Consider the following 22,951-nt stretch of genomic DNA (forward strand, 5'->3'; position numbering starts at 1 on the left):
ACTGTGAACTAGTTATTGTGTCAACGTAGCAACTTCACCGTTTCCAGTTCCCTGATTTCACCAAGCCGAGTCTCCTGTTTCCTGGTGGCCAAGCCGAGCCGCAACTCACATTTTAATCCGGAGTGAATTCATGTCCTTGCCTTGTTCCTGAATCCAGATTTCTTTTAGTTTCATCTTTTGCCTGCCTTGAAATCCAAGACTTTCTAGTGACTTTAGACTTTGTTATTTACTCCTGCTTCCTTGTTGTTTTCCCCGCTCAAGAACTTTTCAACAGTTTTGAGCGTGTTTCGGTTTCCGGACAATAATATTGGACATATCTCTTCAACACTTTGGACTAATTCATACCATTCCTTAAAGGACTATTGCTCACTCATCCTTTCCACTTATTCTTTCCTGAATTTATTATTGTTTTAATAAAGATATTATATGATTATTGGTCTCTATTTGGTTTCCAGTGTTCAAGCTGCCTTGGGGTGCAACAATAGCAGAGTTTCAGAAATGTTCCTTCAGTTGCCCAAAAAACATCTACTCTCCTCCTCTCTCTTTAAATCATCTTGGTTTAAATCATGCTCTCAAGAGACACAATTCAGGTAGACTTCTTCATGTATTCAGCATACAGGTCCATTATATATCAATCCAGTTACAGATAGGATTTGAAGTAGTTTATCTGTGCAGGTAACACAGGGCATCTTTCTTATAATCAACAGTTCAAAGTCTAAAGCATCTCTTTGTTCTGAGACTCTAATAGAGTCTCTGGTCTGAAAGTCCAGTGGAGTCTACCTCTACTGGCGTCTGAAAGCATGCTTGTCTAAAATAGAGTCTGAGTCCTGAATAGTCCCAGTTCTGATCACATGATCTGCAGCCCCTCCCACAACATAGAGTTAAGGAAAACTGCAAATCAATACACACATATACAATACAGTAAGCAATATGAATTATATACAAACAAATAACTAGTGGAGGCTTGAAGAATGTTATTTCCAACAAGATTTGCTAAGAAAGTCTTGCCTTTGCCTTCCTATGAGGCTGATGAATTGTGTGTTGCTCAAAGTCACCCAATGGGTTTCTATGGATAAGTGGAGATTGCAACTCTACTCTCTAGAGTTCAGTGCTCAAACCACTATACCAGGGGTCCCCAAACTAAGGCCCGGGGGCCGGATGCGGCCCTCCAAGGTCATTTACCTGGCCCCCACTCTCCATTTTATAATATAATATTTTTATATCAGTTTTAATAATATATATACATATAATATTGATAAAAATATTATAATGTTATACAATATAATACTAATAATAATACCATATAATAATATTAAATTATATGTTATATATTACATATAATATTACAGTATAGTGGTATAGCTCAATGTATAGTAATATATAATGCTTATATTGTGCTATGCTAATAATATAATATATTGTATGTACATACAGCTGCTCTGTGTCCCCTTCGGGGTGAGAAGGGTGGGATATAAATGTAGTAAATAAATAAATGAATAATTTTAGACTTAGGCTCGCCCAAAGTCTGACATGACTTGAAGGCACACAATAACAACAACAACAACAATCCTAATTAACTTGATTTTCTCATTGGCCAGAAGCAGGTCCACACTTTCCACTGAAATCCTGATAGAGTTATGTTGGTTAAAATTGTTTTCATTTTTAAATATTGTATTTTTCTTTCATTGTTGTTGTTGTTGTTGTTTTGCACTACAAATAAGACATGTGCAGTGTGCGTAGGAATTTGTTCGTATTTTTTTTCAAATGATAATTTGGCCCCTCAACAGTCTGAAGGATTGTGGACTGGCTCTCTGCTTTAAAAGTTTGAGGACCCCTGCACTATACAATACTAGCTGCCATGAAAATGTTCATGTGCTGGTAACAAGCTGCATAATATGAGAAATTCAGTTTGATGTGGCTTTTCTTGTTGCTGCAGCATTTTGATCAGGAAAACTACACTTGAATTGCTGTTTCATTGTGGAAAAGAAGGGAAATACTGGGTAGAACAGAGATTCACGGCATGCACCCCTTCTGAACAGTTCCCTTGTTCACTTTGTGAAGATGGATGAATGTTCACATGGGGAGGGGACGGGTTTCAAGCTCACAAATAATCCAAACCTGCAAAAGTCGAGTGCCAACTGTAATCTGTTTTATCTGCCGATCTTGCCAAATCTAACAAGAATGTATTTATATCTGGAGTTGACAGAGCAAAACAGGGTTTTCACTTTCTGTCACCTACAAGGCACCGTATTCTTTTTTAAATCTTCCAATGCCTGAACTGTTATTATCTTCAGGCAGAGACCTTAGCCCACATTGCTGCACTGAGGGTAGCTAATCTGATGTGGCCTAACAATGCTTTCTATCTCTGCCAGCCTCCAGTGCTAATTCACAGGGAAGAGTTTTGTACCATTAATCTGATTCTAAGGCAGTGCTTTCAGCAGACGTACCTCCCCATAGACGATTGTGTGTATGTGTTTATGTGCAGGTGAATGTCTGCATTTGATCTTACGATAATGCTGCTCTTAATAGTAAATTATAACTACCAAGCATGGCAATGAACTCTTATTCCTGTGATGCTGGAGTATTGGGATTCTTAGCAGAACTACTGGGCTTACCCTTTCTTTCTTTCTGCTCCTTCTTGTTTTTTAATTTGTTTTTTTTGGGGGGGGGGGTTGCCACTTTAGGCAAAAGTCAAGGTTTGATCAATACTCTTGACAGTAGCTGTGAAATCCAGGTCAGACTGCTCAAAGTGCAGAGCAGAAAGATTACGTGAAGGAAGTTTTAAATACCTCTTCTTCCCCTTCCACTTTTCTGGATGTGTTTGCCCTACTGCTTTCTGCCCAGCATCTTTCGAGGCTAATCTATTACGGTTGTCATGCTTGTTGCGCTCATGACAGGTGATTTGAAAGCAGTCGTTTTCCTGGCATGTCCAGCCTTTCATAAATGAAGTGCAGTGCTGCTCTGCCAGCAGCCTGGTGTATACGAGCACTGTGATTTATTGTAGCTGTTTCAAGGTTTGAAAATAGAAGTGGTGCATCGCAGTTTGGGAAGAGGAAGCTGTGGGAGCCAAGCAGAATGAAGTGTGTGTTTCTAGAAGGTCAAAATAGAACATCACCAAGAACAATTTATAAACATTTCACTTGAGAATATTATTGAAACCATTGTTGAATATTTTATTTTAATTTAAAATTATGAATTGATCAATCATATGTATACCCTCATCCTGTCTTGTGGGTTAGTTAAATCACACTTGAAAGAAATACAAAGCAAGCTCCCTCTAAATTTATATTTATCCTTTCCTCATTCCTGTGAATGACCAGTGCTAAGCATCCATTTCTATTAAATTCTCCCTACTGCCAGCATCCGACATTTCTTTTGTCCTTTTGATGGGATAATTTGCCCCCATTCTGCCCTTCTTATACTAAAAATAAATTTGAGTAACATGCAATATAGCTTTTCTTTCCTTACCCTGAAGATAATTCATCCCAAGCAACTGAGTAGAATGCTTTTTGTTTCTTAACTGCTGAACTCCTTTAGAAACTGTAAGATTACTCATAACAATGGCTGCTTTTTTACCTCTTTTGATGCTGTACGGATTTTTCTTTGTCCTTGAACTTAGAATCACATTTCCAATGGACTTGAAGAATGAGCTTTTCTCAAACTTCTCTTTCCCATGAGAGCCCCCAAATGTTTTGGCCTTCAACTCCCAGAAATCCTAACAGCCGGTAAACTAGCTGGGATTCCTGGGAGTTGTAGGCCAAAAACCTGGGGAACCCACAGGTTGAGAACCACAGCTTTATATCCATAGCTACCAAGTTACCTAGATAAAGCTGGAAGATCTCTTCTCAAGAAAAACATAGCTCTGATTTCCTTGTTTCCAAATTTAGTATAATTTATATAGTGATTGCAGATGATGTTTGTTAAATATAGAAATGTATCTAAGCCTCTAAGGGTTGTATACACATTTGTTAAACCTGGAACATTATTTATTCTTCATATCTAATTCAGATTATTTTTGTGAAGCTTAAGGGAGATTAAAGGGCGTTTCTTGTCTTGTGTGCATATTTTTAAATTAGAGCTTCAGTTGGCATGATTTTGGTTCTGCAAATCCAGGGAATGCACATAAACAAATAAAAACCAAAGTGGAGATCAATGTTTGTGAACTGATCTTTACTCCCATTGCACTCTTTTCGTTTGTAGTATTTTTTCTAAAGCTTTATTTATTATCTAAACAGCTCCAGGAGCTTTAGCTATATAAACAACTGCGTATTGTTTGGTTGTTGGGTTTTTTGAGCTTTCTATCCTAGCTGACAAATTCCATGGTTCATTTCTTTGATTTTACTCTAACTACTGCATTGAGATCTGAGTATATCTTTGGATGCTTATATATTAGTTATTTGTAACTGACATTATTTATTCATGATAGAATCCTGTACATTTCTACTGCAGAAGAAGTTCCCATTCTGTTTAATGGGGCTGAAAATAGAACCGTGGCTTCAGATAATTATCAATTGGTATTCCCTGCTGTCCTGCCATCCCCCACCTGTCAAATTATTTTATTGAGTAAATCGGAATAGTAAATTTTATACCAGAGAGAAGAATAAACCTGCATTAATTACCAACAATGGTATCCAGTTTTGAGATAAAATATGTGCAAGATGACAAGGAAACAAAAGGCAATGTGATGTACTATTGTGAATTCATAAGTGCATAAAATGTATTTAGCAAATGTGTGTTTGACTGGGGTTTAAAACTGGAAACTGGAATATAAAAGGTGCTGCAAAGTTTAATGGCCCAATTTTTTTGTGAGATCCGGGTGTCAAGCACAAGAACAGTTATTTATTTATTTTTTACTGTATTTTTAACCCACTTTATCTCAACCCCGAAGGGGACTCAGTGCGGCTTCTAAATTGGCATTAATTCAATGCCACATTAACATAAGACAAATGAAATATAATATACAGTAGAGTCTCGCTTATCCAACGTAAATGGGCCGGAAGAACGTTGGATAAGCAAATATGTTGGATAATAAGGAGAGATTAAGGAAAAGCCTATTAAACATTAAATTAGGTTATGATTTTACAAACTAAGCACCAAAACATTATGTTATACAACAAATTTGACAGAAAAAGTAGTTCATTACACAGTAATGCTATGTAGTAATTAATGTATTTACAAATTTAGCACCAAAATATCACGATGTATTGAAAACATTGACTACAAAAATGCGTTGGAGAATCCAGAACGTTGGATAAGCGAGTGTTGGATAAGTGAGACTCTACTGTACATTGTGTTAAAACATGGAAATCATAAAACACTAACATATAAATACATTAATAAACTGTTAAATTCCTTTCTAAGGACCTCATCGCACTAGATCTTGGATCCACTTTAAATCCAATTTAGGGAGGAGGCTTTAAACAACTCAGCCAGACAGGTCCTGGGCCTCACCAAACTACAAACCCCAGAATTCTGCAGGAGGCAGAAACTGGATTTAAAGTAGGTTCATGCTGTAGTGTGATGCAGACTGCCTCCTTAATGATCTGCTCCAGAATCTTTGATGTCAGGCTGACTGGACAGTAATTGTTTGATTCCTCTTTTCCCCCTTCTTGAAGATAGGGGCATTTGCCCTCCTCCAGTCTGCTGGGACTTCTGTCCTCCAAGAATTCTCAAAGATTATTGCCAGTGGTTCTGAAATGACTTCTGCTAGTTCCTTCAATACTCTTGGATGTCATTCATCTGGCCCTGGAGACTTGAATTCGTTTAGAGTAGCCAAGTATTCCTGGACTACTTCTTTACCTATTTTGGGTTGCATTTCCCCTACTACCTCATCCACTCCATATTGCTCAGATTGAACAGCAATCTCTTTTTTGGGAGAAGACTGAAGAAAGAAGGTGTTGAGCAGCTCTGCTTTTACCCTATCCCCTGACACCACATATGTTTCCATTGGTTCATATACAGAGGTAGCTATCTTGCAGCTTTATCATCCTCCTACTTCCTTCCTTTTCTGGCTAATAAGAAAGCAAGCTGAACCATTTCTTCCCAAATCTATCAAAAATGGACACTCAGCATATATAGTGTAATGTGATTATGCTAAACACAGGATAGGATGACAGAAGCTATTTTCTTTTTTAAAATTAAGACATTAACTTTGGGCTATCAGAGACCTTTTGCTGCCTTTGCACTCTTAAGGACATCTGCGTTTGAGAGAGTTCTCCTGTCCTTTTGACTATACTCTTGCCCCCCTCATCTGCCAGTTTGTCGTATCTGGTGGCTTGTATTACCTAAAGCTTGAGGCAAGGAGGAGACGAGGCAGTAAAAATAGAAGACATGAATAAAATGGCTGTGACTGTTCCTTAAACTTTGTGGTGCATTTGTGATTAATGTATAGCTTGATACCTTTTCAAAAAAAAAATCAATTGTTCTAGCAAAGCTCTAGTATTTAGGAAAGATGTTTGAGTGAGTTCATTTTCTTTTATTTTTAGCCCTGATCAAGATGGATTTGAAAAAACTTTTCACAACATCTAAACACCCACAGTTCAGCAAACACCTGTTCTCAGAAAGTTGAACATCTGTTTTGGGTAGATGGCAGGCCCGCTTTTCTTCAAACAATGTTACCACCATCATTGCTATATCCTAAAATTGTTTCCACTGTCATTTATAAGTGAAAACAAAAGGAACCTGGTTATGAAACACACATTTTCCACCTAAACTCAGGAAGACAGTAACTGTGGGCTCTTCCAGAGTGGTTCATGCAATAGTGTTCCTTGGATTTCATGAGTTCTTGTTGACTCTGGTTCTTATGTTTTTTTGAAAGTGTTTGTAGCAATTTCTTGAATCTTCACTACAATATATGTGTGTGTGTGTGTGCACCTTTAAAAGCCATGGTTTGCTGAGCTGATCCCATAATTTCCAGGACAAATATTTTCTTTAATATTTTTAGAGTGATAATACAATAGTGCATTTCACTGTCAAGACAAAAAACCCCAAGAAACACTTTTTGTCACTATGTGTCTTGGAATGAAAAGGAAACTCACTTGGAGTAGTAATAATATGTTGCTATGGTGCTGAGATTTGTTGTAAAATAGTATGGAATAATAAAATGTCATTTGATTTTTTTTAAAAAGGGAGACAATTTTAGCAGCCAAAACCAAAACCTCCTGATCCATTCCCCCCCCCCCCCGCCCCGAGCGTGGAGGAGTCCTATATTTATTTGCAAAAAATCCTAGTATTATTTGTATCATCAATTACATTTTTATCCCAGTAACAAAACATTCATATATGGACTTCTCCATCAACAAATGACCCTTTTTTTTTGTACGAGTATCTCTGAAGATAGTGAGGGCCTCCTACTTGGATACTGTGGTGGTTCTTTCCCATACATTATGTACCATCTGCTGGTTTTATTATCTACTGAGGTAATGTTACCAGGTGAGAGTATAGCAGCGGAATCAGTAGCATCCAGATAACACCATGTGCAAAGAACTCACACCAGGCAGAGGAATTTAAAGGAACAAAGGAACTTTTACTCTTGCTTGTAGAGTTGAAATATAAACAAACAGTTCTGCAATCTTACAATGTCCATGTAGTTGCATGAAATCAATAACCTAATCAATCAGCATCAATATATACATCATAGCAGCTAGAGACTAGAGAGCCTTTCTTCCCAGTGCTCTCTCTAGCAAGCTCAAATTCCAACTGTCATTCCTCAGCCACCTGCATCAAACAGATACATTGTTTTAGGCGTGGCTTGCCTCTGCAAAAAGATCAGCTCTCCTTTTGCAGAGATCTTTTGCAAGGATTTCTTTACACACACACATATATACACATTAGCAAATTGGCGTAATAAGGACCTCCTACTTGGATACTGTGGTGGTTCTTTCCCATACATTATGTACCATCTGCTGGTTTTATTATCTACTGGTTTATCCTATCATATGGAGCTGACATACATTGGCAGAATGTATACCAAATCTAAGCTGGTGGAGAAAATTATCTTGCATCACATTTCATTCCATGCGGAAATAAGGTTCAGCTAGTATTGTTACTATACTATAGTTCAGGAGGCCACTTGCACTGAGTACATCAGGACTATCACACATTTTATATCATTGGTTTACATCACCAAGATTTGGTTGGATGAGCTGGATGGGGTCAACCTCACCCAGCTTTGTCTGCCGGGTTTTGGGGTGCGCCAGCAGGCCAGGTCTGGGGGGCAGGGTTGCAGTGGTCTATCGTGATTCCATCACTCTGAACAGGTGCCCTGTTCCGCCTTCTACAATTTTTGAGGGGTCACGGCACTGCCTTATTTGACCCCGACTCCTTTGTGTGCTCGGAATGGCTGCTGGGCAACCTCTGGCAGCCAAAGAGCCTGCCAGCCAAAGGATGTCCCTTAGTCTATAAGTGGGGCTTGGGGGGTGGCAGGCCTTCTGGCCTCCCACCTCTCCCCTCTGCCCATTGGCCCCTTGGTGCGGATGGGCATACAGAGGGTGGCTTGCCTGCCGCCCCTCATGTGAAGGGTGCAGGGACTGGGTAGGGAGGGGACTGGGGTGGGTTGGGGTGGGGCCAGAGGCGGTCCAACAATGAGGCAAATTAGGTGGTCGCCTGTGGCGCAGACCATACAGGGGCACTGTCGAGGCGGCAGCGGAAGGCCCAGCCACCCATCTGCGCGGCCGCCCTCCTGCTCTCCCTCGCTGTCCAAGGATTCCTCACCCGTCGCCCACCCGTCGATGGGCCTGCGCACATGCACAGGCTCATCGCCCAAAAAGCATGGTTGATGGGCCTGCGCACATGCACAGGCCCATCGACGGGTGGGCGGCGGGTGAGGAGTCATCGGATAGCAAGGGAGAGCAGGAGGGCGGCCGCGCATATGGGTGGCTGTGCCTTCCGCCGCCGCCACCACTGCTGCTCCTCTCACCAATTTGTTGGGGGGGGGGGGCAGAATTCGGGAGGGGCGCCAAAATTCCGGTCGCCTACTCCCAAAACTTACCTCAGGATGGATCTGGGTGGGGGGTGCCCCTTCCTCTCTTGTTGGGACCCTTTGTCAGCCTCACCACACGGGGACCTCTTCTTCTCTTACCCCCCCCCCCCCGGCCGGCGAGCAGCTGCTCTGTGTGGGTGCCGCTTGCCGGGCCTTACCCTCCCTTGCCTGGGCGCCATGGTGGAGTCTCTTTTTCTGGAGGTTTTTAAACAGAAACTGGATGGCTGTCTGTCAGGGGGCCCCTCTGCACTGCCATATAATCCAGATTATCAAATCAGATAATCCACATTATCTGCAGTGAACTAAATTATATGAGTCTACACTGCCATATAATCCAGTTCAAAGCAGATAATTTGGTTTTTATATGGCAGTGTAGAAGGGGCCAGGATTGCCTTGATTATGGCTTCCTGCATGGCAGAAGGGAGTTGGAATTGATAGCTCTTAGGATGTCTTCCAACTCTATGATTCTATCAAAGGTGGCCATCTTCAGATCTCTACCAGCAGTTCATCAAGGGTTAGACTTGTCCCTAGCGTGTTCCACATTTAATGCTGCCCAAAAAACAAGTGCCTGTTAGCATTTGGCCCCATGGACATGCTGTCAGCTTCACTCTAATCTCTGCAGACACAGCTACACAATGCAGCTAGTTTTTCCTTCTGTTGTTTTGTTTTGCTTAAAGAAACTATATTGTAAGCAGTTTATATGTGTGCCCGAATCTGTTTTTCAAAGAGGAACTGCCATTATTGAAAAAGATTGCTTGCTTTTGTTTTCTCAAATATATATTTGCAATATCCTATCTGTGCATTTTGGTTCCTGTGCTGGTTTGCCTGGAGGCAAATAATCCCTTTAGAAGTCAAAAGTGCAATGTGTTCCCCCTCCCCAGCAAAGAAATGCTTCAATATGCTTTACTTTAAAAACATCTTTAGGCTCACAAACAACCTGGCCATAACAATTTCCTGTTGTGTTGGCAGTGCAGGGAATATCCTGTTTGCTGAGAAAGCAGAACTGCCGGATTATGAGGACCTGTGAGAGCTACTTATTTAAAATATATGGAAAATAAAAACAGTTGTCTTAAAATCTCATTTCTGGCTGCTGAATGAAAGGCAATACCCTGATGAAATTGCTGTGGTCTACAGAAAATTATTCTAAATATTACATTCCATCCAAGTGGGTTTTGCATTGACAAGCAACATGGTACAGTATACAATACATATACATACCTGCACAAATCCACATACAAACACATAGAGATGTTGCTCATCTAGGAGATACATTTATCCTGAAAGTGGGTTGTGTGAGCTTTTGAATTCCAGATTGATAATTCCATTTGTGCGATTGTGTAAAATTATGTTGTCTCCCATTTCTACATATTAAGCAATTGTGTTTTTTTCTTCGTGTACTCTGTGAATGCACACTAATGGAGAAGGCTGCGCCTGCGCAGGCTCCAACGGATACTCTTCCAAGCTAAAGTTTGAAATTTGGCGGTAACCCCGCTCCTCTCCCCAGAGGGTATAAAGGGCGGCCTCCGCGCCCGCTCTCCAGTTCCTTTTTTTCCGCCGCAAAGCTCACTTCGGACTCTTCGTTCTTATGTCGACCACGCGTTTTAAGCGGTGCACTCAGTGTGCCGCTAAGATTCCAGATTCTGACGGTCACGCTAAGTGCCTTTTCTGCCTCGGCGAAAGCCACGTCGTCGGTACCTGCCGCTTTTGCCTGGCCTTTACAGCTCAGGCCCGAAGAAATAGGGCTACGAGACTCCGCGCAGCTCTCTACGAAAAAACTCTTGCTCCTGAGGCTTCTACTTCCACCTCGGCCTCGATGGCGTCCAGGCCTGCTCCGTCGGTATCATCCAAAACCTCGAAAACTTCCAGACCAAAACCGGCCAAACCGCCCTGCACGGTGACCACCGCCACGGTTTCCACCCGGTCGGGCAAAATGGGCCCTTCATCGACTTCGAGTTCGGTGATTTCGGCCATTTCCACTCGATCCCGCCTAGCCTCGCCGCCATCTTCTTCCACCATGAAGATTGCCTTCAAGAGGGCTCAGGAGGAATCCAGACGGGCCCAATCTGACTCGGCAGCTGTGTGCCCGATCCCTCCGACGCCGGGAAAATCGCTGAGGGTCGCGTCGAAGCAACCTCCAGCAAAGAAACGAATGATCCAGAGGTCGTCCTCCTCAGCGTCTTCGAAGAAGGACGTCCCCTCCTCTGTGGCCTCCTCTAGGAGATCCTCTCCTATCCAACCAGCACAACGCCTCCGCTCCTCTTCCTCTCCTCATGGTCAGTCCTCGGATGCGGACGCTCAAGCCTCCCCCGAACAGTCGGTCAGGACAGTTATTAAGGCTCCCCACCCAGCACCATCTCGTCTTCCGGCTCGACAAGAGCTTTTTACCCCGGCTCAAACACCCGAGAGGGGTAGACAAATGACGCGCTTAGCCCGTGCCGCCCAGGCTTCCGCGTCTAAGGGCGTTCGTCCACAGCCGGCACCCGCTGCTCTTGAGGTGATACCTCATCAGGACTCTGCGCTTGTTTCTCCTCCCCGGTCCCCTCAAGGGCCCGAGGAGGATGACCCCGATATCGAACACCCCGAGTCGATCCTCTCCGCCTCCGTTGTCTCTCTCGGTCTCGACCTCTCCCCGCCTCACGACGCCTACGAGGTCAACCCACCTTTTCCGACGGATAATATCCGGGCTTTCTCCGACCAGATGGTCAGAATGGCAGACGCTCTGGGGATGGAAATTAAGCAAACCTCAAAAGCTGTTACCGACCCCGTTTTCAAGAGGGTCCAAGCTCAAGCCCCGCCAGCCACCTTGCTACCTTTTCTTCCATACCTCCTGGACGTAATCCAGGCATCTTGGAAAACTCCATCTTCGATACCTCCAACCTCTAAGAAAATAGAGGCCTGGTACCGAACCGATGATGAAGCCTTGGAATGGCTCAAGCATCACCCTGACCCAAACTCCATGGTGGTAAAGGCCTCCCAATCGTCGGGTCGACAGTCCAACTCCCCTGCCGACAGGGAAGGTAAACGATTCGATGCGGTAGGCCGCAAGCTGTACTCCGGCGCTCTCCTCCTTTGCCACATGGCGAACTACAGGGCCTGCATGGGCGCTTATCAACAGATCCTCTGGGAAAAAGCCCAACCTTTCTTCGCCAAACTTTCTGACGAAGACCAGTCAGTCCTTTCGACCCTCCAACAGGAGGCGGACTCCCTCGCACACCACCAAATTCAAATGGCTAAACATACTGGCGATACCGCCGGAAAAATGATTGCCCACGCAGTTGCGATCAGACGGCATGCATGGCTTCGGTCCTCGGGACTCTCTTCTTCCTCTCGACAAGTGATCGAAGACCTTCCTTTCGACACCCAGGGCCTTTTCAACTCTGGTACTGATGACAAACTGAAGTCCAATCATGACTTCAAGATCCTCGCAACAAAGTGCGGGACCGATCAACCTCAGGCTCAGCGGACCCGATGGTTCCCGCAACGGTACCGTCGCTACCCTCAGCCTTTTCGTCACCAACCGTTTCGACGCTCGTCGAGCTCAAGTCACCACAGTCATCAGCAACAACCTCGCCGCCAGCACCAGGTCCCGAAAGGTCGCGGCAAGGGTGCTGCAGCTATGCCACAACCCCAACGACAGGCCTGACGCCCACTCTCTCGGGGACTTTTCTACCTTCACTACTACTGCCACTGCCATGCCTTTCCTAGGCTCCGACCAGAACTTTTTTCTCTGCTCTTTCCTCGATCGCCTAGCTCCTTTCTACTGCGAATGGGAGTCTATAACCTCAGATGCCTGGGTTCTTCGCATTGTCAGAGACGGCTATGCCTTGGAATTCGAAACTTTGCCCCCTACGGGTCACATCCTCCACACCGACCCTTCACCGGAAATATGCTCCGAGGTCGACTCCCTTCTGGCGAAGGGCGCAATCCAGCCTTCTCCTTCCGAGCAGGACACTCAAAGTTTCTTCTCGAGATACTTTATGGTTCCCAAAAGGGGCGGAGGTCTTCGGCCTATCCTCGACCTGCGAGCCTTAAACCTCTTCATTCTGCCTTCAAAATTTCGAATGGTCTCGGTGGCCTCCATTCTCCCGATGCTCCAACACGGAGACTACTTTGCCTCTATAGACTTACGCGATGCGTATTTCCATGTCTTGGTACGTCGATCTCACAGACGCTTCCTTTCCTTCAAGCTCCTGGGACAGTCTTACCAGTTCACAGTTCTCCCTTTCGGCCTCGTCACGGCCCCAAGGGTCTTTACGAAGGTGGTCGCTGTGGTGGCAGCGCACCTAAGAGAACAGGGCATAATGGTCTTTCCTTATCTGGACGATTGGATGATTGTCGCGTCCGACCCCTCATCCCTTCAAAACCACGTCTCTCAAGCTCTTTCTCTTCTACAACGGCTGGTCCCAACTCCTCCCGGCCACAGAAATCCGCTTCATCGGAGCTCTCTTCAACTCCATCGCGGAAACCGCCTCCCTACCGAAGGACAGGTTCCTAGCCCTTCAACAACACCTTTCTCTCCTCCTCCGCAACCGCAGAATCTGAGCCCACTCTGTCCAGGTTCTTCTGGGTCACATGGCCTCCACGGTCATGGTTACTCCTTTTGCCAGACTACGTCTCAGACCTCTCCAAAGATGGTTTATAGACTCTTTCAAACCCCATCGGCATCCGAGCTCAATGTTTCTCACGGTACCGAACCAGGTTCGCCTCTCCCTTCGTTGGTGGCAGGACCCAGCGAACGTTTGTGTGGGACTTCCCTTCCATCCCTCCCTCCCGTCAGTCACCATCACGACCGACGCCTCCAATTTTGCGTGGGGAGCCCACATGTCAAACCTCACCGTCAGGGACCTTTGGTCCATCCAAGAGAAGTCTCACCACATAAACTTTCTAGAACTGTTATCAATCTTCAAAGCCCTCCGGGCGTTTGCTCGCTTTCTTCCCCACAAGACTGTTCTGATCCAAACGGACAATGTAGTAGCTATGTACTACATCAACAAACAAGGGGGTACGGGCTCGAGAAAACTGATGGCTCTCTCGATGGACATTTGGCTATGGTGCATAGCGAGACACATAACCCTGTCGGCGGTTCACCTTCCGGGTGCTCAAAACACGCTAGCAGACTCTCTAAGCAGAATAACAACCTCCCCCCACGAGTGGCGTCTCGATCCCAAAATCCTGAAATCCTTCTTCGACGATTGGGGCTGGCCAGCTCTGGACCTTTTTGCCTCCCCCTCGAACGCTCAACTTCCTTGCTTCGGAACGAGACTACCTCCAAACTAGACTCCGGGCTGTCTCGGAGACGCATTTCTCCTCGACTGGACTCTCGAGCCCGTCTATCTTTTTCCTCCCTTCCCTCTTATCTCGAGGGTAATAGAGAGACTCTATCTAACGCCGACATCGGCCATCCTGATAGCCCCTGCATGGTAGCCAGCCGTGGTACCCAACTCTACTCCGGATGTGTGCGGATCCTCCCCGCACTCTCCCAACTCTCCCTCATCTACTATCTTCACAGAGGGGACAGGTCCTCCACCCCGACGTCCTGTCCCTACACCTGACTGCCTGGAGGATACTTCCTTAAATTCTCTCCACCCAGACCTGCAGGCGATCCTTCGTGCTGCCCATAAGCCGGCCACGTCAAAGGCCTATGCTTACAAGCTTGCAAAATTCCAAACTTTCCTTCGGGACCGACACGTCGATCCCGCCTCTACTTCGATCCCGCTGGTCCTGGACTTCCTACTTTCTCTTGCGGATCGTCAACTCTCTCTGGCCTCGATAAAATCCTATCTCGCTGCTCTCTCCTGGCATTTCCAATGTCAGGGACAACCCTCTCTCTTTTCTAACAACCTCATTAAGACCTTTCTTCGAGGTTACAACAACCTGCACCCTCCAGTCCAACCTCCGACTCCCGGATGGAGCCTCGAACTCGTCCTTTCTCAACTAGCTTCAGCTCCCTTTGAACCTATGGCCTCCGCAGACCTTCACCTTCTCTCTTGGAAGACTGCCTTCCTAATCGCTATCACCTCTGCGCGCAGGCCTTCGGAACTGGCTGCTCTTTGGGTGGACGAACCCTACCTCCGTTTCCACCACGACAGGGCTGTTCTTCGCCCGGACATCACCTTCCTACCTAAGGTAGTCTCTGCTTTTCACCTTAACCAGGACATAATACTCCCTGCTTTCTTTCCTAATCCTTCTTCTTCTTTGGAGCGGAGACTTCATCTCCTGGATGTCAGGAGAGCCCTCCTTTTCTACAAGGACAGGACTAAGGACATACGTAAGTCACCTAGACTGTTTGTGGCTTATGCTACCCATAAGCTGGGCGAACCACTTTCTTCTCAAAGACTCTCACACTGGATTGCTCAGACTATCGAACTCGCTTACCAGCTGGCTAAACGCCAACCCCCCTCTTCGATCCGCCCTAGATCAACGAGGGGCCTTTCCACCTCTACTGCCTTCCTGAGGGGCATGCCTCTTGACTCCATCTGTCGAGCGGCTATCTGGTCCACTCCATCCACCTTTGTTTCACACTACAGGATGGACTCAAAGAACCTCAAGGACTCGGCCTTTGCCAGGTCTATACTTTCCTCCTGCCTTGCCTAACGTTATTTGCCTTACTCAAAACCAGTTTTTTTTTATTATCCTTTCTTACAAGTTGACCGCTGTCATTCAGCCTTTATTTACAAAATATGTTCATGGGTTCATTAACGTAGTGCTTGTGTACTATACCTACCCACTGCACTGAGATGTATTTCATGAATTCCTCTACCTCTGTTTCAAGGAATCGGTCTATACTTACCTCTGTAATTTCTTACAGACTATCGCTCACATACAATGTTGTGATTGTGTTCTGGGTCCTAATAACAAGGATCGTTTTTTTTTTTGCACTATATGCTGTTGCATCGTTTTCTTTGACTATTGCACTTGTTTTTCTGCACCTTGTGCTCAATAATTGTGTTGTTTGGACACTAAACTTGTTATCGGGTTTGCTATCCCACCTACCTACACTTCAGCTTGCTAGTCTCCATTAGTGTGCATTCACAGAGTACACGAAGAAAAAGGACAGGTTGCTTACCTGTAACCGTGTTTCTTCGAGTGTACTCTGTGAATTCACACAATCCCGCCCTTCCTTCCCCACATGCAAACCTCTCCCTTTCTCGCTGCCTTTGCGGCGTAGGAACTGGAGAGCGGGCGCGGAGGCCGCCCTTTATACCCTCTGGGGAGAGGGGCGGGGTTACCGCCAAATTTCAAACTTTAGCTTGGAAGAGTATCCGTTGGAGCCTGTGCTGGCACAGCCTTCTCCATTAGTGTGAATTCACAGAGTACACTCGAAGAAACACGGTTACAGGTAAGCAACCTGTCCTTTTAAAACCTTAATAAAAATTAAGTCTTGTTAGATTTAAAAGAACCAAGTACAAGTAAAATTCGTATTGCTTTAATATGGTGGTAAGATTTTATTTATTCCAAAATAGTTACCCCCCCCCCCTTCTCAGAATTTTGTTCTTCTTGAGGTACAATCCACACTTCTACCCATTATTTTAGTAATCACTCTGATACCACAATAAATCCATGGTATTGTAAATTTTCATGTATGGATTTCATCAATCCTATTTAATAGAATTTTATTTTTATAAATGTGCATTCTGAACAAATACCTAGAATTCTAGTCCCATTCTGAAAGCCTAAGCAGACAAATATTTATAAATGTAAACTATGGTATTTGAGTGTCAGAATGCCATACCATAATGTTACTTCCCAACAGGGTTTAGATGTAATGAGTTACAAGTAATTCATCTGGAGCTAGTTCCCATTTTAGTGATGTGAGTGCAATTATATTTCGGTGCTAATAAGCAAAAGTGGAATTACACCACTAGTGTTATGAACATAAGTTACTTTCACAAGGGTAGTTTTGTGGCATTCTCTATTGAATGTTACCTTCCCGCTGAGGTGGTACCTATTGATCTACTCAATTTACATGTTTCCCAACTGCTAGGTTAGCGGAATCTGGGGCTAACAGCAGGAGCTCACCCCATCCCACGGATTCAAACCGCCAACCTTCTGGTCAGCAAGTTCAGCAGATCAGCAGTTTAACTTGTTGTACCCTTTCACATATTGTTCCCATATTGCTTCCATGTTTTGAATTTATGTATTTATTTTGTCACATCCTGTCTCATTGAGGTTGAGGCACTTTTGAAATTCTTCCTGCTCACCATCACATCACTTCTTGCAACATATTTTTTTCATTGAACTGAAATGCATTCAGGTTTCTGTTTCCATATCCCGGGTGCCACTTCCTGTGCTCTCTTTATGTCTGCAGCAAGATTGATGGTACAGCAGGGAGCCCAGGCAGCTGAAATTTCCATTAAAACATCCCCAGCCCTGTGCAATCCTAGTCTCTTCCTCAACTTCCCTTTGTGAACCCTTCTGACAGCAGATGCCTCACTTTGGAAAATTGTGATTTACATAAGAGGGTCATAGAACATCAGACAAATGGCCAACACCAAGGAAGAAGTGGTTGAGAATAATCTGTGCCAGGGATTCTTCAGTATGTTTCTGGAAAGAGTGAGATACAGCATTATGCCTGCCAACTTGATATTTGAATGTCAGTGGTTATGCACACAAGAATCAATGGGTCATCAGCTATGGATGAGCAGAGCTTAATGAAGCTGTAGATTTTTCAAAGCCATTGGGAGTCCTTAATGGCAGGAAGAGTTGAACACGTCCATCTTGAGATGAGGTCTGTAGGGACGGACATAAAATACTGAACAAGTCAGGAGGAGCGTGGTTTTTAAGGCCTCCGTATTGGGGAAACTAAACTACTCAGCACTGTTGACCTTTGGCACAACAGCATTAAACTGAGTTTGAAATTAGTATATTTGCTGAAAGGTTTTCCAAAGTCATTACTTGCATTTTAAGGCCAAGCAATTTCCTGCTTCTTAATGGAAGGAACAAAAGCACTTGAATGTGAAGTTTCTCCTAAGCAATACTCCTGAGCTCTTTCTATAATGTATTCTGATGTCATATTTTCATCTGTCTCCTGTGTAGTTTTAATGACTAGAGCTGCTTTCTCCTGAACTGTGTGTGTGTGTGTTTCTACGTAAGCACATGTAAGTGCCCTTGAAAGGCTTTATTTAAGGAACTGGGGCAAGAGACTTAACATGTCTGATTTCACTGCTGTTATTTTGGACAAAACTGCCAAACATGGCTACTATAAAAGTACAGGTCAGTTACCTACAGTACATAGATAAACTGATCGTTTTAATTTCTCATGGAAATTACAAAGTTCCTATCACCAAAGAAAAACCTGCTGCCCCAAGTTAAAGGTTTATTGTATATAGATTTGAGGTCACAGGGTTAAACTTCAATTTAGCTTTGTATTTCTCTATGCCATAATCCATATCTTTTTTGATACCACTACATATCAACAATGAAAGGCTCTGACCTAGTTCCCAAAATCTATTGGGATCACAGCTGCTGAGCTCCTGTAGTATGATGAAAAAGATATAGTCATATTCCAATCTGTGGGGACCCAAGGAAGGAAGCAAACACTAGTCTACAGACTGATTCCATTATTATTATTATTATTATTATTATTATTATTATTATTATTATTATTATTATTATTATTCCTTTATACTTTCTGGAGGCATGTCTAGACAAGAAGTGTAAAAAGGGAGAGACATAAATGGCTGACTGGGGAGACTTAATATTATTATAATTAACTTTTTTTCTATCCCGCCTTTCTCCCCATAGAAACTCAAGGCATCTCACAACAGCATGGCACAACCCAATAAAAATGTAGAACAAGGCAGATACAATTTTTTTTAAAAAAAAAAAAAAAAACATTTCTCTCATGGATACAAAATTTAAAATGTAGTTAAAATGCAATAAAATACAATTAAAATTACATTTAAAAGTTAAACATCCACCAAAATCCCACTCACAACATCCCCTACAGCCTGCCCCTTATCGACCCCAAATGCCTAGCAACAGAGATATGTCTTGATCTGCCTGCAAAAGGCAAGCAGGAATGGGGCTTCCTGGTTTCTCTTGGGAAGGAATTCCAAAGTCCAGGAGCAGCCACTGAAAAGCTTTCTCTCCACCAAATGTGCTTGAGAGGGTGGTAGGACAGAGAGAAGACTCTACCCAGATTATTGAAGGTTTCTGACAGGTTTGTAGAGTGAGAGAGATAGCCCCTAGCCCAGCTAAAATCTGCAAAATTACTAAATCTGCCCTGTACAAAATCAAAATGTTTCAGAAATGGTGCCTGAATTCTCACTGATATGAAAAAGAAAAAACATTGTCAAAAGTTATAACTAGGAGAAAGGGTAGAATTCACTCTCCATTACTTTTTGATGTTTGTTTTGCATTGAATGCTTTCACCAGTGTCCGCTTGGAGAATCAACCATCATAACTATCTCATACCTAGTTTATTGTAATCTTGCAATTAGATTGGGCTCCTCTGGATCCGCAGGATCTGGCTCCACAATTTCCAGTGACCCTGGATTATTGCACTCCGTGATAGTAAATGGCGGTTACTTGAATGTGGCCACACCAAAGCATGCACATTCACATCACCACCATTTAATAATAAAGGTGGGCTCATCCACACTTCAGGTTGTGGAACCAACTGCCCCCCCCCCCCCAATACAGCAGACTCATTGCATTATTATATAACCTTTCTCATAGGCTTGTGCGTGTATTCTGAATGATCGGTTCCCTCCAGCCAATCCAACTTGTTTGGCTTGGCCGGATAGCCATAACAGTAAGGGTCCAGCCGTCACCTTTTTGTCTGTTACAGAACCACATGGTAGCTGATCATGGCTCCCCCCCCCCCCCCCAATTCTGCATCACACGGTACACAAAGAGGCTACGAAAAATGGATCTGGGTGCCTAATGAAATTTGGATGCCAAAACCAGATCACCCTCCAGCCGAATTGCTCAAGCCTCTCATTACTAGTGATTAGTAAGTGTATGTGTTTTGTGAAGTAGAAAACGCTGGTTGTTTATGTGTTTTGTTATAGTGTAAGGGATGGGAAACATTGACTTTTCAGATATTTTTTACTTCAAATTCCATCCTTTACCACTGACTATGGTAGCCTGCATTTCCGAAGGCTTTTGTTTTAAGGAGGATTGAAAATTTTATACCATGTTTAAAAAAGTCTGATCACTGACTACCAAACAAATCCAGCCTCTAGAAAGGCACCCCAAGCATATAAATATTGACCATATTTGGCCTTTGAGAACTGGCCCCCTCCTGACTTCTGTCTCCTTTCTTTCAGCTCTTTGAGAACTTCTGCTTTGGTGAAGTGCAGCTGAATTCAGTCTTCCTCTCTCAGCGATTCTCCACAGACAACTCTGGTTACTATGCAACATCTGGGCAAATCACTTTCTCCTGCAGTGCAGATTCATCTGCCCCAACAGATTGTGCATGATGACATCAGGACTGCATGATGCACACAAGATGATGATGATCTAAGGGATCCTGTTACTAGGACATTCATCAAAGCATTCTTCTCTCATTGCTATGGAAGTGAGTCTTCCTCTCATTGGGAACTGTTGCCCTACAAATTGCTTTTCTTATTTCTAAAAGAATTGCAGAAAACACAATCCTTGCAAGCAGATTTCCACATCATTTATCAGTTATTGCCATGTGTAGATTTGCCAAATGGTACCAAAGAGCACCTCACGAAATATGGTAGTGCTTGCTTATTCATGCAGGCAATCCTGAAGCCACACAGTGGGTGATAACCTTGAGAGCGTCACTTACAGATCCTCATGAAAACATTTTACACCTCCTGTAGTTCTTGGAATTGGCCCTATATCTTAAAAACATCATAACTGTTGTGTTTTAAGTTCCATCGTTCTTTCATCTTATGATCTTATACAAAACAAACGAGAGAGAATTTAAAAAAAATAAACCATGAGGCATGAAAGGTTGATTGAAAGATGGGAATGATTACAGATGGGAAGCAAAAGGTGAACACTGGTGTAGTAGTAAAAATCCTTGACTGTACTGGAATAAATGTTGGGTACAAATCTTGACAAGAAAGCTCTCTGGTGGATTCACCTTAAGATCATTATAAGTCAGAAATGACTTGAAGGCACACAAAAACAGAAGATTTTGACCTAGCCAATCCAAATGTGTGTCATCCATAAATTTGGTTGGAAACAATTTGGAGTTTCATTGTTCTCATTTGCTTACTCTGATAGGAGTACTTTTGGTTCACATTCACCTTCTCCCCTGTGCACAGATTGTCTGTGCAGTAATACTGGCAGCTTAAGATTTCAGCAAGGTTTCCTTATTTGCTCAAACAGTTCCTGTCTTCTTGGGTTAGGCTCCTTTTTTGTAAATTTTTAATAATTTTCTTGAGTAAAGTTAATGGGATACAAAATATAAAAAGGAGAAGCATCTATAGATAGTCAAATACATCTAATACGGGTATGTTGTTCCCCCAAACAGATACATTCTGGGAGTTGTAGGCCAAAAACATCTGGGGACCCCAGGTTGAGAACCAATGCATTAGATACTACTATGAAGCAGCAGGATTTAGCTAGTTAAAGGAATGGATTAGACTCAAGGGCCACACTTAACCTGGAGGGCTACAACTTAAGATATGGATGGCATGCTTACTTATGGTATGGAAAAGATACAAAGAATTTAACAGACATCCAATAAGATCTAGCCTCCTAAGGATCTGGAAGTGATATAAGGAAGGGATGGAATTAAAAACCTCTATATCGCTGCGTCCATTGGAAGCATTACTTAGGCCAACATCCAGTGAGGAAATTAGGAACTTATAGGGAGTATTTAAAGAAAAAGACCAATGGAAATTAAAACTGAGAGAAGAGATGGGGATAAGTGACTGGTTCTGTTACCATCAATTGCATGATCGATTTAGAAAATATGTTAAAGTAGGGTTTGCTAACAGAAAATCAATGTTGAAAGGTATTCTTGAGAAGGGGAATAAGGGCTTAGTTTCTAGTTTATATAAATATATACTAGAATACAATCTAGAAGAAAACGAAATGAAAATCACTATGATCTCCTGGGCTAAAGACATAGGGGGAAATATTGATCTGGAGAATTGGAAGCATCTTTGGAAAAGTGGGTTTAAATTCTTGGGTTATACTCTTGAGGATGTTTTATTACTTTTATGAATGCCTCTGCTCTTGATAGGCAATGCGAAATACTGTATCTTTTGTGGCACTGAAGGATCTATGAACTATTTTAATGATTACTCTTAAAATATGAAACCACTCTGCAGCCTATATTCACTGCTTGGCTGCCTGGTGTTTTTACCTACACTCTTCAGTGATTAGGAGCCACTTTTGAGGCTCTTAGCCTTAACTTTGTCAATCACCTAGGAAGTGCTTTGCTCTCATAATAGCTTTCAGGACCTTTTAATATCAGCCTTCCCAAATATTGGCCTTTTTGATTCTCCCTCTATCCCAAGCAAAGGCTAAAAGGATTTTGTTGTTATCCCACAGACTTCTCTCAAAGTAGACCAAAGAAGTACAACTGAAAGCTGCTTGACATTTTTAACTACAGCAACCAAGATGCTGCTTATATGCTTAGCAATATACTTCATGCTGAATATTGAATCCCCTAAAAGGACATGAGTGCTATTTTTATTCTTTGCCTGCCATTTCCTCACAGAAGCATTTTCAATAAATTTTCCTTCCTGATCAGTTTTTTTGTCCTTTATCGCCTTGCATTGATTTTTCTCCAGCTGCTTGTTCATCATTGAAGATGACATTAATACAGGTGGATTTCATTACTTGGAGCCACATCCTGTGATTTGTTTTCTTGCTGGTTTTTTTAGGGCAGTTACCTGCTTTCTGGATATTACTGCCAAAAAATAGATTTATTTATAACCTGACATCAGCACTGGATCTTTTTCAGGACCTACCGATTTTTCAGGACCTTATAGTATTGAAGTCTTTGGAAGGCCCAATGGTGCACAGACCTGTTATATG

General features: G+C 43.2%; 1 protein-coding gene across 3 annotated transcripts in view; it reads left to right on the forward strand.

The window, feature by feature from the left end:
• Positions 1–22,663, forward strand: part of ascc1 (activating signal cointegrator 1 complex subunit 1) — a 100,694-nt gene extending 78,031 nt beyond the window's left edge. For 2 of the 3 annotated variants that reach the window (XM_008106663.3, XM_016992196.2), the window contains exon 10: positions 20,254–22,663. In XM_008106663.3, coding sequence (XP_008104870.1) covers positions 20,254–20,406 — 153 coding nt within the window. In that variant the 3' untranslated portion in view covers positions 20,407–22,663. Of the gene's footprint in view, positions 1–19,772; positions 19,938–20,253 lie in introns of all 3 variants that reach the window. The other variant, XR_010004613.1, reaches the window with a different exon arrangement.
• Positions 22,664–22,951: the final 288 nt, after the last annotated feature.

Source organism: Anolis carolinensis, chromosome 3 (assembly GCF_035594765.1).
Source record: "Anolis carolinensis isolate JA03-04 chromosome 3, rAnoCar3.1.pri, whole genome shotgun sequence".
Lineage (NCBI taxonomy): Eukaryota > Metazoa > Chordata > Lepidosauria > Squamata > Dactyloidae > Anolis > Anolis carolinensis.